At 46.4% G+C, this 18,832-nt stretch overlaps 1 protein-coding gene across 2 annotated transcripts in view; it reads right to left on the reverse strand.

The window, feature by feature from the left end:
• The window catches only part of ASTN2 (astrotactin 2), a 589,627-nt gene that overhangs the window by 382,181 nt on the left and 188,614 nt on the right, over nt 1-18,832 (reverse strand). For both annotated transcript variants that reach the window (XM_074973795.1, XM_074973796.1), the window contains exon 5: nt 17,831-17,938. In XM_074973795.1, the coding sequence (XP_074829896.1) occupies nt 17,831-17,938 (108 nt within the window). The remainder of the gene's footprint in view (nt 1-17,830; nt 17,939-18,832) is intronic.

The following is an 18,832-nucleotide window of genomic DNA, read 5'->3' on the forward strand; positions in this document are numbered from 1 at the left end:
AATCCAAATTTACAGATAGGCACAGAAAGAAAAATGTTTATTGAGAACTTATTAGTGTTTGATTTAAGACTATTTACTTTGTATATTTTGACATATGATGTTGATAATCTGTGTTTTCACCATTATGAAGCTTTAGCGTTTTGAATCTCAACAGCTGTCATTAAACAATTATCTGACACCTCCCTGTTGTCTGAACCCATGTCATTTCCCACAACTGTGAACATATAAATAGATAAAAATTGAAAATAATGCTTAAAACCCCATAATTTTGTGCAACTGTGAAAATTATAAAAAATTTAAAACATGCTTACGATAACCATCAATATTCTCTGCCAGAATGAAAAAGAAAATAAAGATTGAGTTCTGCCAAGCCTACCTATAATGTGTAGGGAAAAAAAGCTGTGTGATGATGGGGGATTTCAATTTGAGTGACATATGCTGAAAGTCTCCTGCTTCCAGTACTAAAACATCCTTGGAATTTCTAAATATTATAGATGACAATTTCCTAACTCAAAAAGTGTTACAACCACCAGAAGGAATTCTATATTAGACCTCACCTTGACAGATCAAGAGGAACTGATCACAGAACTAAAAATTAATGTCAAGTATCAGAGGCGGAGCCGTGTTAGTCTGGATCTGTAAAAGCAGCAAAGAGACCTGTGGCACCTGATAGACTAACAGACATATTGGAGCATAAGCTTTCGTGAGTGAATACCCCCTTCATCAGACGCATGTAGCGGAAATTTCCAGAGGCAGGTATAAATATGCAAGCAAGAATCAGGCTATGGATAACGAGGTTAGTTCAATCAGGGCGGATGAAGCACTCTTCCAGCAGTTGAGGTGTGAACACCAAGGGAGGAGAAACTGCTTTTGTCGTTGGCAAGCCATTCACCGTCTTTGTTTAATCCTGAGCTGATGGTGTCAGATTTGCAAATGAACTGAAGCTCATCAGTTTCTCTTTGAAGTCTGGTCCTGAAGTTTTTTTGCTGCAGGATGGCTACCTTTAAATCTGCTATTGTGTGTCCAGGGAGACTGAAGTGTTCTCCTACAGGTTTTTGTATATTGCCATTCCTAATATCAGATTTGTGTCCATTTATCCTTTTAGGTAGGGACTGTCCAGTTTGGCCGATGTACATAGAAGGGCATTGCTGGCACACGATGGCATATATTACATTGGTGGACTTGCAGGTGAATGAACCGATGACTGTGTGGCTGATCTGGTTAGGTCCTGTGATGGTGTCGCTGGTGTAGATATGTGGGCAGAGTTGGCATCGAGGTTTGTTGCATGGATTGGTTCCTGAGTTAGAGTTACTATGGAGCAGTGTGTCATTGCTGGTGAGAATATGGTTCAGGTTGGCGGGTTGCCTGTGGGCGAGGACTGGCCTGCCTCCGAAGGGCTGTGAAAGTGAGGGATCGTTGTCCAGGATGGGTTGTAGATCACTGATGATGCATTGGAGAGGTTTTAGCCGAGGACTGTATGTGATGGCCAGTGGAGTTCTGTTGGTTTCTTTCCTGGGCTTGTCTCGCAGCAGGAGGCTTCTGGCTACACGTCTGGCTCTGTTGATCTGTTTCCTTATTTCCTCGTACGGGTATCGTAGTTTGAGAATGCTTTGTGAAGATCTTTTAGGTGTTGATCTCTGTCTGAGAGGTTGGAGCAAATACGGCTGTACCTCAGCGCTTGGCTGTAGACAATGGATCGTGTGGTGTGTCCGGGATGGAAGCTGAAGGTAGACATAGCGGTCGGTGGGTTTTCGGTATAGGGTGATGTTAACGTGATCGTCACTTATTTGTACCGTGGTGTCTAGGAAGTGGACCTCCCATGTAGATTGGTCCAGGCTAAGGTTGATGATGGGGTGGAAGCTGTTGAAATCGTGGTGGAATTCTTCTGGGGTTTCCTTCCCATGGGTCCAGATGACGAAGATGTCATCAATGTAGCATAGGTAGAGAAGGGGCGTGAGTGGACGACAGCTGAGGAAGCATTGTTCCAGGTCAGCCATAAAAATGTTGGCATATTGTGGGGCCATGCGGGTGCCCATAGAGGTGCCACAGGTCCGGAGGTATATATTGTCACCCAATTTGAAATAATCGTGCGTGAGGATAAAGTCACAGAGCTCAGCAATCAGTTGTGCTGTGGCATCATCAGGGATACTGTTCCTGACAGCTTGTATTCCCTCTGTGTGTGGGATGTTTGTGTAGAGAGCCTCTACATCCATGGTGGCTAGGATGGTGTTTTCTGGAAGATCACCAATGCATTGTAGTTCTCCCGGGAAATCAGTGGTGTCACGGAGATAGCTGGGAGTGCTGCCGGCGTAGGGTCTGAGTAGAGAGTCCACATATCCGGACAGTCCTTCAGTGAGAGTGCCAATGCCCAAGATGATGGGGCGTCCAGGATTTCTGGGTTTGTGGATCTTGGGTAGTAGATACAATAGCCCCGGTTGGGGCTCTAAGGGTATGTTGATTTGTTCCTGTGTTAGTGTAGGGAGTGTCCTGAGTAGATGGTGCAGTTTCTTAGTGTATTCCTCAGTGGGATCTGAGGAAAGTGGCCTGCAGAATTTGGTATTGGACAGTTGTCTGGCAGCCTCCTTTTGGTAGTCAGACCTGTTCATGATGACAACAGCACCTCCTTTATCAGCCTCTTTGATTATAATGTCAGGGTTGTTTCTGAGGCTGTGGATGGCATTGCGTTCTGCACGACTTAAGTTATGAGGCAAGCGATGTTGTTTTTTCCACAATTTCTGCCTGTGCAGAAAATTATTTTTTTTTAAAAAATGAATGGTAGCTTAGGTATAAGTGATCATGGTTTGACCACAATTATAATGTGCAAACAGAATAACATAAGCAGTGTTGTTGTAGCCATGTTGGTCCCAGGATATTAGAGGGAGACAAGGAGGATAAGGTAATTTTTTTTTTTATTGGAGCAACTTCTGTCTGTGAGAGAAACAATCTTTCGAGCTTACACAGAACTGAAGAGCTAGACCCTCGGGGGTCTGTTCTGCATTCCATATTATTTAACATTTGTATCAGTCACCTGATAGAAAATATGAAATGACCACTGGACAAGTTTTCAGATGACACACAAACTGGGGAAGTGGTAAATAATGAAGAGGACAGGTCACTAATACAAAGATCTGGATCATTTGGGAAACTGCGCATAAGCAAACCATATGTGTTTGAATATGGCTACATGCAAATGTATACCTCTAGGAACAAAGAATGTAGGCCATACATAACAGGATGGGGGACTCTATCCCAATGGTGGATAATCAGCTGACATGAGCTCCCAGTGAGATGTTGTGGCCAAAGGGGCTAATGCAATCCTGGGATGCATAAACAGGGGAATCTTGAGTAGAAGTAGAGAGGTTATTTTATCTCTGTAGTTTGCACTGGTGCGACCATTGCTGGCACACTGGTATCCAGTACTGGCATCCACAATGAAAAAAGGATGTTGATAAATTGGAGAGGGTTCAGAGAAGAACCACGAGAATGATTAAAGGATTAGAAACACTGTGTTATAGCAATAGACTCCAGGACTCAATCTCTTTAGCTTAACAAAGAGAAGGTTAAGGGGTGACTCCACTGCAGTCTGTAAGTACCTACACGGGGAACAAATCTAAGAATGAACTCTTAAATCTAGTAGAGAAAGTAGAATATGATCCAAAGGCTGAAAATTGAAGCTAGACGAATTAAATCTTGAAATGAGGCATAAAATTTTAACAGCCAGAGTAATTACCCACTGGAACAATTTAACAAGGGTCACGGTTTAGTCCTCGTAACTGACAGCTTTAAAATCGAGATTGGATTTTTTCCCCCCTAAAAGATATGCACTTATTTTGGGGAAGTTTGCAAGCCTGGGTTCTACAGGAGGTCAGACTACATCACAGTGGTCCCTTCTGGCCTTAGAATCTGTGAATCTTTGCTGGGTAATGAGCCCATTTGAAAAGCTGGCTATTTCCGAGCCAGCTACACCTTTGACTGCATTGGGGCTATTCCGCAGTGTAGACCAGATCTTGCAACACATTGAGAACGGGAGCCTGGGGCGCCGGAACAGGGGGGCTATGGGGGCATGCCCCTGCTTTTTTCCGGCCATAAGGACAAGCAATTAGGGGGAGGGGATGGAGAGGAGCGAGCGGGGGTGAGGTCTTGGGGGGAAGAAGCGGCGCGGGAGCAGGGCCTCAGGGGAAGGGACGGTGCGAGAGCAGGGCCTTGGGGAGAAGGGGCAGCAGGGCCATGGTTCGGGCACTGTTGCCCCCCCACACTTTTAGGGAACTTCTGCCACTCCTGACTGGAGTGGGCTGAGATGCGGGCTTTGTGCAGACAGAATTACTCAGCACAGCGAGACACAATCACAACCAGCAATGGCTTTTTTCATAAGCAAAACCAAGGTTGTAGTGCCCTGTTTGGCATCCAGCCCCATCCTGGGACACTTGGGTATAGCACTGCCCTTCCAAAGGCATCCGCTCCCAGAAACAGCCACTCAGAGTCCTTTTGCTTCCCAAGGAGAGGGGAAGCTGACCCAACATTAACCCCTGGTTAGCAGACCTGACATATCATCAACCTGCTGGAAAGGACAAGGGGATATTTTATTAAGTGTGGAAAATTCCCTGCGTGGGTGGCATGCAGGCAGACTAATACCATAGTTAAAGGAACACTGTCAACCCAATCATATATTGGGATCAAATTCCTTTGCCTGTGTTACTAAAATAGCCTTAGCGTATTGAAGTGGAAAGAATTTTTTTACAAATCCAATTTGCTTTCCCACTCTTTATGCTGTTTACTTTTTGCATTTCTCTGGCCACGGACAATTAAAATCAATGAAGTCCATTTCACTTTCATGTTCTCAGCACTGAATCGGTTGAGATGCAATCACTTCAGAGATGCAGTTATATGTTTAAAGACAGCAATTGTTTTTACTGGAATTGTCTTTCACGTAAATCAGTGGAAACTCTTCCACTGGGATTAAGGTTTGAAAATAAAAACAAACCAACCCTGTTTTTACAAATTACAACTGCTGGGTCAAATCTGAGTTGAGACCTTCACTTTAAAGGTGGAAGACAGTTTCCAAGATAAGCATAATTTAAACCCTGTCCCAGAGGGAAAATATTATCATTCTCTATGAAATGTCCCATGTGCAGTCACTGCCCAGAGAAGAATCTTTCTGGAAACAGAGAGGTTCAGGGAACAAAATATAGAACCAGCCAAAGTGTTAGAAGTAGGGTGACTAGATAGAAAGTGTGAAAAATCGGGACGGGGTGGGGGGTAATAGGTGCCTATATAAGAAAAAGACCCAAATATCAGGACTGTCCCTATAAAATAGGGACATTTGGTCACCCTAGTTAGAGACCATGTTAGAACATGATACAAACTGTCTGGCCCCACCTACACTCCAAACCTACACCATGCCAAGGGGCTATGCTTTCTTATAACTAGGTCCCCCAACATTGTCTCTCGGCTGTAGCATGTGAGCATTGCACAGTCAGGGAGTGTATCCTCAAACCACCCCGTGAAATAGGGAGGATGTATTCCCACATTACAGATGTAGACTGAGAGTAACTTACCCAAGAAGCCACACAGGGCGTCTGGGGCAAAGGTGGGAAATGAACCCAGGTCTCCTGAGTCTCACGTCAGTGGTTTAACCACACAACCGTCCTTCCTCTCCTGGCTACTTTGGTACCTGCGACTGTGTGGCCAAGTGGCTAGAGCACACTGGACTGGGAATCAGAAGATCTGGGTTCTATTCCCAGTTATGCCACTGGCTTTCTGGATGAATGTGGGGGCAAGCCATGTTTCCTCTAATGGGGATACAGTGATACTGACCTCCTTGGTAAAGTGCTTTGAAATCTACAGATGAAAAGTTCTCTAAGAACTAGCTGCTATTACAGTGTAGGTGGGCACAAGTCACCCTACCTTTCCTTTCGTCCTAGCAAGGAGACCAATGATCTGACACCATCATGTCATGGATGCACAGAGCAAATGGGCCTGTTTATCGCCAAGGTACCGACTCCCACTCCCTCCCTTTGCATCCAGCACCAACAACGTGTTTACAGTTTACTGCCTGTGACACAAGAGGCTTGTTGCCATGCGGAGGACGACAGCAGAGCGATTAGAGAAATTTGTTACCCACATGCTCCAAACAAAATTAAATTAAAAGAGCTGCTTTGCTGTCAAGATAAGGGCCAACCCAGGGAGATAATTTTTCACTCTCAAACACTCAATTACTCAGTGAGGCTGTATCAGATACAATAAAAAAAAAAAAAAAAGCAAAGCCCAGCCTCCAGGAACAGATGTAAAAGCTGTTATCTCTATCGCAGGCCAGGGGACGTTAAAGAGGCTGGGGCTGCAGCTGTGGTGTGGCGGGCCTAATTGCAGTGGGTGGGTGGGCGAGCAGTGCCTCCCCTCCGAGTTCATTGCCACTCGGTTAATGATGGTCTTCACACAATGGCTCCATGGTTGCTTGTTCAGACATTCTACAACCAAATCGACAAACACGTCCAGGCCAAGGGCTGCAAGAGGACAAGCTTGCCCTGTGTACAGCTCTATTGGGGTAGTGCAACAGTAATCGTTAATGACAGGTTTCAGAGTAACAGCCGTGTTAGTCTGTATTCGCAAAAAGAAAAGGAGGACTTGTGGCACCTTAGAGACTAACCAATTTATTTGAGCATGAGCTTTCGTGAGCTACAGCTCACTTCATCGGATGCATACTGTGGAAATTGCAGAAGACATTATATACACAGACACCATGAAACAATACCTCCTCCCACCCCACTCTCCTGCTGGTAATAGCTTATCTAAAGTGATCATCAAGTTGGGCCATTTCCAGCACAAATCCAGGTTTTCTCACCCTCCGCCCCCCCACAGACAAACTCACTCTCTTGCTGGTAATAGCCCATCAAAGGTGACCACTGTCTTCACAATGTGTATGATAATCAAGGTGGGCCATTTCCTGCAGAAATCCAGGTTCTCTCGCCCCCTCACCCCCCTCCAAAAACCACACACACAAACTCACTCTCCTGCTGGTAATAGCCTATCCAAAGTGACCACTCTTGGAGGGGGGTGAGGGGGTGAGAGAACCTGGATTTCTGCAGGAAATGGCCCACCTTGATTATCATACACATTGTGAAGACAGTGGTCACCTTTGATGGGCTATTACCAGCAAGAGAGTGAGTTTGTCTGTGGGGGGGCGGAGGGTGAGAAAACCTGGATTTGTGCTGGAAATGGCCCAACTTGATGATCACTTTAGATAAGCTATTACCAGCAGGAGAGTGGGGTGGGAGGAGGTATTGTTTCATGGTGTCTGTGTATATAATGTCTTCTGCAATTTCCACAGTATGCATCCGATGAAGTGAGCTGTAGCTCACGAAAGCTCATGCTCAAATAAATTGGTTAGTCTCTAAGGTGCCACAAGTCCTCCTTTTCTTTTTAGTAATCGTTAATAAGCTGGCAAAACTTTCTAGTAAACCTGTAGCTTACACCAGCAAATAAGTGATTTTGCTGCTCTAGCTTATACTTGTTTGGTGAACTAAATAATCGACACAAGCAAACGGATTTTTTTTGTCTGTGTAACTACGTATACACTAGGGTTTGTACCATTATTGAAATGTTATGAAAACAAGGTCACACCCCTACCTGCCATTGCTATACTGGCAAAAGTTTCTAGGTGTGACCAAGTCACACACACACATGCTGCTCATTTGTAAAAGATTAGAGAGAGAGAGAGAGAGAGAGGAGAAAAGGGGAAGAGTGATCTCAGGGCACGTCCACGCTACAAAGTTTTCCCACCGCAAGTTGTGTTGCTGGGGTTAGTATATCGCTTTGTGCATGCGGACGTGGCCCCTTGCATTGCTGCAGCACACGCTCACCAGGATTGCTTGTGTCGATTCACAGTGCGGCGCAGCATGGGTAGGTATCCCAGTGTGCAAACCGCCACCCTTCAGTGACTCCTGGGCAGCGGAGCTCACAGTTGGGACTAGAGCGGTCAGAGTCAGGCCTTGTGAGACCACTGCTGGAGGACTGTGAAGGTCGACATGAGAAACGCTGTGTCTACACTTGCGCTATATCAACCATTGTTTTACAACGAGTGGGGAGGTGGTGTTACTGTGTCAGCATAATAGGGCACTTACATCGGTGGGAGACAAATTTCAGTGTAGATGCATGCATAACTGGGTTGACGCAAAGCAACCTATGTTGACCTAACGTTGTAGTGTAGACCAGGCCCCGGATGGGATAGTATCAGTGGGATTTGGGACTTTCCATCCATTAAGAGAAGACACATTTTGCCTTGTCAATACTGGAAGGTTAGAGAAGTTAGAGATCCCCTGGTTGCTTTTTGCAGTGTATTCGCATGTTCTGTTTAGCAATGGGGCCTCCATGGGAGAAACCATCTAACTGTCCCTGTCTGTCTGCACAGTTTGGAAAGCACTTTGTATTCCTTCAGTATGAAAAGGGTTACCCAGCGGTCTCATGCTGGGTTGGGGTGAGGGCAGGTGTCAGGGTTCCTTCCCCACTCTGAACTCTAGGGTACAGATGTGGGGACCTGCATGAAAACCTCCTAAGCTTACTTTTACCAGCTTAGGTTAAAACTTCCCCAAGGTACAAATTAATTTTACCTTTGCCCTTGGATTTCCACTGCCACCACCAAACTTTATCTGGGTTTACTGGGAAACGTAGTTTGGACACATCTTTCCCCCCAAAATCCTCCCAACCCTTGCACCCCACTTCCTGGGGAAGGTTTGGTAAAAATCCTCACCAATTTGCATAGGTGACCACAGACCCAAACCCTTGGATCTTAGAACAATGAAAAAGCATTCAGTTTTCTTACAAGAAGACTTTTAATAGAAGTAAAGGAATCACCTCTGTAAAATCAGGATGGTAGATACCTTACAGGGGAATTAGATTCAAAACACAGAGAATCCCTCTAGGCAAAACCTTAAGTTACAAAAAAGACACACAGACAGGAATAGTCATTCTATTCAGCACAGCTCTTTTCTCAGCCATTTAAAGAAATCATAATCTAACACATACCTAGCTAGATTACTTACTAAAAGTTCTAAGACTCCATTCCTGTTCTGTCCCCGGTAAAAGCAGCATACAGACAGACATAGACCCTTTGTTTTACTCCCTTCTCCCAGCTTTTGAAAGTATCTTGTCTCCTCATTGGTCATTTTGGTGAGGTGCCAGCGAGGTTACCTTTAGCTTCTTAACCCTTTACAGGTGAGAGGATTTTTCCTCTGGCCAGGAGGGATTTTAAAGGGGTTTACCCTTCCCTTTATATTTATGACAGCAGGGAAGCTCCAAGAGATGCCAGAGCAGTTGCCTCAAACTTTATTTACTGCTTACCTAACATCCAAAGGATCAGAAGAAAAATATTCAGCAGTAAGGAAATTAACAATGTGGGGTGCCTTTCTGGGGAAATCCCACACGTGTATGTTGGAGCATTCCCTCCCTATCAGAGGCAGCAATGTGTTCCCCTTGCTCTGGGACTTATGGAGAGTCGCTGATGGACCAGCCCATGGCAAAGTCCTGCCTTTTATATTATCTGTTAGATTGATTCTGAACCAATGCTCAGAGGAGAGACTAGAACCCTCTGCCCCGGTGCTCTGCCCATAAAGGTCTGCTCACTCAGGACTCTCCCTACGGCAGAGCTCTAGTTTCTGGTCACTTGCAGGCCTGGAGAGGCACAAAAAAGAACCGGGATGACGACAGATGTCCTGGAATGCGCTGATAGCTTCCCCCTCACCCTCTCCCCCCCCATGCTTCAACTGTGGACATTAAACTACATCAAAGGAATGAAGAGCCCCATCTGCAGTGATTAGGGATGCAGCTCTGACATCCTGTTTGTTCTGAAGTCTGTAGGGTGGTGTGCATGTCCGTGATGCATCCCTGAACTAGGAACTTCGGAATCACCGCACTGGATTAGAGCCAAGGTGCATCTAACCCAGTAGCCTGCTTCCAGCTGTGGCCAGTGCCAGCTGCTTCAGAAGCAGGAACCCGCAGTAGGCAGTTCCAGGATCACCTGGCCCCAGGGAACGTAGTCAGAAGTTGGCCGATGCTTGTGAGTAACTTCAGGAGATGTGGCGGTCAAACTGTAGGAGATCAGCGCAGTGACACAGAGGGGGAGGGAGGGAGGGAGGGAGGGAGGAGAAATCGTTCACAGTGCTGGGGATGGGGGATAGCTGAGCGTAGCTGAAAAGCATTAGCACTGGAGAGACTGATTATTCCCTCTTGCTAGTGTAAGCAACGAAAAACGACATGTTTGGTTTATCGTCTTTTGTCTCCCATTTGATTCTTGACAGGCATCTCTTGGAGTTTGAAGTCTGCCGCTGTCAGGGAGGCAAGCTGTGCTGGCTGGTGAAATAGGTGCAGACCCAGAGAGACAATTTAAAACCACTGCATTCTCCAGCAGCATCTCTGCCTCAAAGAGACACATTTGAGACATGGTGACGTGATTCCCTTCCAGTGCTCCCTGTTTACTTAGCCCTTATGTTTCCCTGCGTTTCAGCTGCGAGGGAAGGAAAATGCTACCTAAATTTCATTCTGCATTTCCTTTCACTCCCTGTGAAATAATAAGTGTCTGGTTTGCCTCCGGAGACAGGAGAGGATCAAAGGGAAGCTTCCTCGTATGTAACAGATTTCAAATACCTAATTTTCCCTTATAAAGGGCCTTGTTTTAAACACCAAATACAGAAGCAGATCAAAGCCCGGCTTCTTGCTCCTCTAACAGCTCTCAGAAGGCTCTACCAGCCAGAGACACACATATAGAGGCTGCTGCAAATCCGAGGAAGATAATTGGGCTCTGCTAATTTATCTGAAATATCGCTGTGTGCTACAGAAACAATTGGGCATCTAGTACACACGGACCCCTCCCCCACGAAAAAAGAACAGGATGTAGGCTAAGCCCACTCCCCTGCCTCTCTCTATCTGCACCTCCCCAGTCCACAGGCCCTCAACACAAGGAGGATCCAGATCCACCCTCAGCCTTTATCTCAGCCAGGCAGTATGCGGAACTTATCACCGGACAACAGGAACCCAAATCCCCAAGCTTTTAATTAGGCCATAATGGGAAGACTGCGCTGTTTTATGAGGCAACAACATGTCCCCTGGGAGGCCAAATGATGACTAGGATGCGTGTGTTATCCTGACAAGGAAGCCAGATTACTGTGGAGGAGAAGACGCTGTCTGGCCCAGAGCAACGCAATCAAACAAGGAGCAATTTTTCTCTCCCTCTTACCAGGCTGGTGGAGAAGAGATTCAGAGTTGAGGAAGCTGCCAGAGTTCTGCTCTTCTGGGGTGGGGACGAATGGGAGCTGGCCTAGACAATTTATTCACTGCAGGGCCTGTTCGGAGTGTCTCCATGAAGTATAAATGGCTGCTTAAAAATAATTTGCATCCTATCAGAGAGACAAGTTATTCAGCTCACAGGGACAATCTCCTTCCCCGTTTCTGGGGCCACTGGACGAGTCATCAAGCCGCCATTATTGCAATAATAATACTTTGCACTGACATTCCGCGCCAGAGATGATTTCATCCGACGCTTCCGAGCACTTTATAAAATTAACCCTCTGTGAGCGGCCGGTGGAGAGAACGGCTCCAGACACAGCTGGACGGGAGGCTGAGGCAGCCCCTCTTTAGAGCAAGGAGGATTAGGATTCCAGCAGCATGGAGGAAAGTTGTTCTTTAAAAGAAGAGGACTGGACTGAATGTGCCCCACTCTGCGAGAGGGAAAACGGGAGCGTGATAAGTACACGGAGTCTGACATCTCCTATGGTGGGCAACTGCAGAGCTGCATACACATCTCGACAACAATGACGGTTCTCTTTATACGACTGTAGTGATGGTGAAAGATGCATAGTTTGACAGCCCTGGAGACGGGAACCTTCTACGTACCTGCAGAACAGGTACAGAGCATGGGAGCTCCCCCACAGTGCCCTGCCAGCCCTCACTTGACTGGAATGAGCAATGAAGTTTGCTTCTGTGGCTCGTCTGCTGCTTGGCATCTCCTACGGAGGCTGCCAAGGGGAGCACCGGCACTTGTGCTGGCGGGTTTTGATGGTGCAAATGCATTTTGAAGGGTTTATTAAAATGCCCATCATTGGAGTATTCTAGTGCAGTATTAAAATACGCACAATTGGGGGAAGGAAGACAGCCAATTCCCTGACCTAGCCTAAGTCTAATCATAACTTCTGATTTTGAGCACCATGCTAGCCCTCCGCCTTGCTCCAGTCTAATAACGGGCTGTTTGCTTGTGGATGCCAGAGGGTTTTCCGCTGTCCGGTTCGCTGAGGACCCTTGCCTTGCAGCATGACTGTAGGATGGCAAGCGGGAGACTCTCATCTCCTTGGGGAGGCTGTTACAGGGCTTAGGTAGCACAACAAACAGGCTCTGCTGACTGCTGCACTAAGTCCGTATGTGGCTTCCAATATAGGTGCCGACTTCCCCTCTTTCCCATGGGTGCTCGACCCTCCCTCTGCTCCCGCCCCGCCCCCACTCCACCCCTTACATGAGGCCCCACCTCTTCCCACCCCTTCCCCACCCCCATTCCAACCCTTTCCCCAAAGTCCCCACCCCAACTCCAAGCCCTCCCTGCCAATATTCCAACCCCTTCCCCAAATCCCCACCCCGGCCCGCCTCTTCTCCACCTCCTCCCCTGACCGTGCCACGTTCCCACTCCTCCCCCATCCCGGAGTGTGCTAACGCTACCAAACAGCTGTTTGGCGGCGGCCGGGCGGGAAACACTGGGAGGTAGGTGGAGGAGCGGGGACACAGCGCACTCTGGGGATGAGGGGAGCTTGGCTGCTGGTGGGTGCAGAGCACCCACTAATTTTTCCCCAAGGGGGTTCCAGCCCCAGAGCACCCATGGAGTTGGTGCCTATGGCTTCCTGTAAGCATGGCAGACCAGGTGATCATAGCTGCTGCCAAGGGTTCCTATAAAAGAGCAGGTCTGAGATAACATGGATCCCACCAAGGGCTTTGCAGAGCAGTGAATGGGACTGGGTAAGGCATGGAGCACCAGTAAAGGATGAGGTGCAGTGGTGTGATTAGGAGATGGGACAGTGCATTGTGTAGCAGTCTGACCTGCAGCTGAAGAACACATGAACAGCCATGGCCAGGTCTTCGTTGGAGAGGAAAGGACAGTTTTGTTGTCCGAAGAAGGTGGAAGACAGCGCTTCTAGTGACTGCTGTTTGATTCCTCATGGTCAGCAACAAGCCAGGATGACCAATAGGCTTCATACAAGAGTCCATGTGCCCTCCAACAAGGGCAAAGAGATGGTGCTAGCCAGCCCCTCAAGGACCTCTCCTGATTAGCATTGAGCTTTAGTTCTTTCTGGATTCAAACCCCACGCCTTCATCCAGCCTCCAGTTTCCACCACGAACTCGACTGAGCAGACAGACAGACATTGAAAGGGAACATTGCACCACTGACCAAGGGAAAATTCTCCTTTGTTTCCCCATGTTTCTTCCCATCATCTCCAAGGTAATTCCAAAGACACAGGAACATTAGTGCCTACCAGTGAAGGGATCCAGCACTATAAGATGGGAAGATCTCTAACATGGTATGACTGGGATCACAGAATTCAGAGATTAGAGAGAGAAGACTCCCACTACATCAACTAGTCTGTATTCCTGGCCAATGTAGACTGATTCTCTCTTTTATATTCTCAATGCTTTGTCCATTCCAGTTTTAAGCAATCAAGCAGGGAGGTTTTAACCCCTTCTCATGAGAGGCTATTCCACAGTCAAAGAGACCTCACTGTTAGGAATATCCTCCTCCTCACCCACACAAAAACAACAACTATGGACAATTTATTTATGTTCCTTTGGCCTACCCCCTCGAACAATTCCTCCTGCATCCCTTGATGTGTGCAACCTGCAGCCACTTGCAACAATTATAATGTACAGCCACCTAACTAGCTTACTTGACCAAAGCACAAAGAAAATCCATGTGTTACCCTGCATTTACAGGATCGTTTAGACATAAATTGAAGTTATTGTGCAAGCTGTAACTAACAAATCACATACATCTGAAGAGTTCCCACCACATCAACTCTGATAAGCACGACCAATGCTTCAGAAATTGTACTCTGTCCTGCAAAAACCGGTCTAAGGAGAGAAATTGTGGGGAAGATCTCTCTCATTGGACTCACTGACTATCCCATTGCACCTACAATGACACACAGCCACAGTGGAATCAATATTAGAACATCATTGTAACAATAAACTGTATCTGAGTCTGCACCCTTCTCTATTAGAATGATGAGCCTCTCCAATTATGGATCTTTGTTGTAGCGGTAATTATTATTTTTATGCTGTAACTTCCCACTAAGCTAGTGCTTTCTTCACACAAGGGAGCGAAGATGATCATGGAAAATTTCTTCCAAGACACCGTTAAAGGTAAAGTTTAGCCAAGCAACAGGGAAAGGCAATGGAGTTTTATTCAGGGAGCTTATTTATTTAAAAACCAAAACAAACCAAAAAAACCCTCTGGTTAATGGAGAAATAGCCAAGGTCATTTGTGCATCTAGCAAAACCAGACTTGTCGTTCCATTGAAGTGACAGATAGTTTATTAGATCATCTAGCTCAGCGTTTCTCAACCTTTTCAGGATGGCGACCCCTTATTTGAGTTCAACAAATCTGGGGGGAGGGATAGCTCAGTAGTTTGAGCATTGGCCTGCTAAACCCAGGGTTGGGAGTTCAATGCTTGAGGTGGCCATTTAGGGATCTGGGGCAAAAATTGGGGATCGGTCGTGCTTTGAGCAGGGGGTTGGACTAGATGACCTCCTGAGGTCCCTTCCAACTCTGATATTCTATGATTCTATGAAATTTTGCAATCCTCCCCCTTTACCTTTTTCACTCTTACTGTTAAGTATAAGTAATAACCAGACAGAGACCACTGACTTTGAAGAGGAAGGGAAAGGAGGAGCAAGAATTTATTTGCTTTAGATTGTAATAAAATCTCCAGTGACTCATGACCCCCCGATTGCTTTGTGTGTTTCCCTACCCACACCCCCAGAGGTAACAACCCACTGGTTGAGAAACAAACACTGAATCCCATGGGTGGGGTTTTTAAAAGTGTCTAAATGACTTAGTACCCTAAGTCCCATTTTTAAAAGTGACTCCTTGAAAATCAATGGGACTTGGGGTCTAAGTCACTTCGACGCTTTTGAAAAATGTATCTTGTCTTCCAGCCATTGCAGGATTGCTCTCTACACGACTGTTTGAAGTGGGAGAACTCCTTTCACAGCAAAAACTGAAGCATCACTGAAGAATTCACTAGCCCCTTTTCCAAAATTGAGGCCTGTATCTTTAACAAGACTAAGGCAATGCTGCCACGGGAAGCCTTTGTTGACTTTCCGTGCTTAAAAGGGCAAGTATAATTCCAGTGAAAATTTATGTAACATTGGATTTCCCTTTCTTCTAAAAGAATGAAGATACAAGAACACACCTGAACGCAATCCTATTCCACATAAATAAATGCAATGTGTGTGTTTGTTCTAACGTGAAATCACTGGGCCAACCGTAGGTGTGGAGGTAATTTCACATTGAAATAAACATGTTATGCGCATTTATCTGAATGCCTAATCACGGAAATAAATGGAGCTGTATTTAGTTTGGTGGGCTCTGGCACCTATCTAGAATGCTGCACTCTGGCTCTGCTTGGCTTAACAAAGAAAACAAATTCAGGACTCAGAGCCATAGGTGCAATCTTAAAATCACTTTCCAACTTGGTTATTTCTTAATGGTGGTTTTCAGACTTAGCAACAGCAGCAACAAAAGTCACCTATTTCCCCTATTGAGAACTAAACACACACTAGATCAGAGGTTTAGAAACAAAGTGATCCCTGGCATTATTTGAATGGGGGAAAATGTAGGAAGTAATTTTAAAACCTGGAAGAGACTTTCTCTCTCTTTTAACTCACAACGTGACTTACGAGATTAAGTCCCTGCCTCAACCTCAATTTTGTGTTTGTTTTTTAATTGCTTTTGGGCTGAGAACAAGCATGGAAAATTCAAGTCCAATAGGAAATTTGCTGAGAAACTTTAAGTGACAGAAATTGAGCTTTACGTATCCTCAGGAAACTTCACCATTACAGTCACAGGTGGCTGGACCAATAGCATGGCTCTACCAACGCAAATCCCTAGTGAAGACACTTTGAGCACCACTGCCATGGATAGTAAACTTCCCCAGTACAAGTTGTGGCTTATCACACTTGTGTGTGTTGACATCAGAGGTATGAATTGGTGCAGTGACACCAGTGGCTGGCTGCCAGTGGCTGAAATGCCTAGTGTCTATAAGGCCTTAAAACAGGATGTCCATGATACTCTTAGCAAGGCTGTACTGAAAACCCACTGTAGTTATAATATAATGCACTGGAAATGGTACTTAGCTGGAGACTTTTGAAGGGCTGTGCTTCCCCATCCCTCCCCTTTCCTTAATTCAAATCTACAGCTTAGTGTTTCAGTGCACTCTCAGCAAATTTGCAGATGATACTAAACTGGGAGGAGTGGTAGATACGCTGGAGGGGAGGGAAAGGATACAGAAGGACCTAGACAAATTGGAGGATTGGGCCAAAAGAAATCTGATGAGGTTCAATAAGGATAAGTGCAGGGTCCTGCACTTAGGATGGAAGAATCCAATGCACCGCTACAGACTAGGGACCGAATGGCTAGGCAGCAGTTCTGCGGAAAAGGACCTAGGGGTGACAGTGGACGAGAAGCTGGATATGAGTCAACAGTGTGCCCTTGTTGCCAAGAAGGCCAATGGCATTTTGGGATGTATAAGTAGGGGCATAGCGAGCAGATCGAGGGACGTGATCGTTCCCCTCTATTCGACACTGGTGAGGCCTCATCTGGAGTACTGTGTCCAGTTTTGGGCCCCACACTACAAGAAGGATGTGGATAAATTGGAGAGAGTCCAGCGAAGGGCAACAAAAATCATTAGGGGTCTAGAGCACATGACTTATGAAGAGAGGCTGAGGGAGCTGGGATTGTTTAGTCTGCAGAAGAGAAGAATGAGGGGGGATTTGATAGCTGCTTTCAACTACCTGAAAGGGGGTTCCAAAGAGGATGGCTCTAGACTGTTCTCAATGGTAGCAGATGACAGAACGAGGAGTAATGGTCTCAAGTTGCAATGGGGGAGGTTTAGATTGGATATTAGGAAAAACTTTTTCACTAAGAGGGTGGTGAAACACTGGAATGCGTTACCTAGGGAGGTGGTAGAATCTCCTTCCTTAGAGGTTTTTAAGGTCAGGCTTGACAAAGCCCTGGCTGGGATGATTTAACTGGGAATTGGTCCTGCTTCAAGCAGGGGGTTGGACTAGATGACCTTCTGGGGTCCCTTCCAACCCTGATATTCTATGATTCTATGATTCTATGATGGATGTTCTTCCAATTAGCTGTATACTGTTCAAAACTGGGAAGACCAGCTCCATCCATCCATCCAACTCCACTTCCAGCATGCTGGGGGTCCAGTGCATCAAGGGGAAAGAAGGGGAGGAAATGCTGGGGTCACTGATCAGTGCTTCCTAAATCTTTAATGTGGCTGATATTGGAAACCAGGGAATAGCCATGAACAAGCAACCAAGCCAATTAATATAATCACTAGGAAACTGCTAATGTCTCCCACATGCTAGTAGCTGGCAGGGGATAGTCCCAGGCTGGGAAATCTTTATGAATAGGCTGATGTTAGCTATTGGGCATGAAGATTTGTACCTATGGACCGAGAGTCAAATTATTTCAGACCTCTTAGCTAGGGGTGCAGCGAAAGGAGGTAAACTGGAGTGTTTGTTTCTTTTGCCTCTCACAGCTGCTGTGTCACTGCAGGTTCTTTTATTTTACCTTTGCTCCGTCTCCGGCTCCTATACTGCTCGGTATAGAAGGTCAGCTGGGTTTCGTCATCTGCCTCTGAGCCAGAGTTTCCCTTGGCACGTCCAAATCCAATTCCACCTGAAAGGAAGTGAGGAGAAAAATCAGTACTGCCATCTTAGGGGCTCACCCACAAAACTTAGCTGTGCGCTCCTCAGCAAAACTCAGGAAATCATTATCCAGCTTCCCCTTCTGCCATCTCTTTAAATCCTTGCTTCTCCAAATAAAGACACGGGCTCATTAAAGTCCGGGTATTATTATTTGTATTGCAGTAGCACTTAGGAGCACAGTCATAGATCAGGACCCCCAGTGTGCTAGGCCCTGTACAAACACAGAACAAACAAATGCCCTAAAGAGCTTTCTATCTACATGGCAGTGAGGACCTTGAGTTTAAACCGCTCTCCTAAGGACCCAAGCACAGTGAACCACATTGACTGTGTCATATCTGCCTCAGAGGCCAGCAGGCGGAGATGAGAGGCAATGTGGTCCAGAATACAGGACATGAAACAGAGTCAGGAGACCTGGGTTCTGTTCCCTGATCTGCCACCGACCGGCTGTGTGACCTTGGTCAAGTTGCTTCCTCTCCCTTTGTTGCGTGGGTCTAGACCATAAGCTGTCTCTGCTGTGGGCCTAGGGAGCTGTGGTCTCCGTTGGAGCCCCTAAGCTCTACCGCAATACAAACAGCAGGGAAGAAAAATGGAGCTGTGACTTCACCCGCCTCCTTTGCTTTGATGTTCCCAAGGAACAAAAACAAGCCGTGGAAAGATGAGCCTGCCCATGCCCAAAGGGTAACACGTCCACTGGTCTGCTACATCCCCCAGCTAGGGGCGCCCAGATGCATTCAGACTCATTTGACCAGGCAGAGCCCTCCTCCCCCCCCTCCCCCGCACCAGTGGTTTTAAACATTTAGGAGAAGCAAAAGTTAGAAAAATCAACTTAGGAATAGACTTGGCATGAGTCTGCCAATCCTCATGG

Source organism: Natator depressus, chromosome 16 (assembly GCF_965152275.1).
Source record: "Natator depressus isolate rNatDep1 chromosome 16, rNatDep2.hap1, whole genome shotgun sequence".
Classification (NCBI taxonomy): Eukaryota; Metazoa; Chordata; order Testudines; family Cheloniidae; genus Natator; species Natator depressus.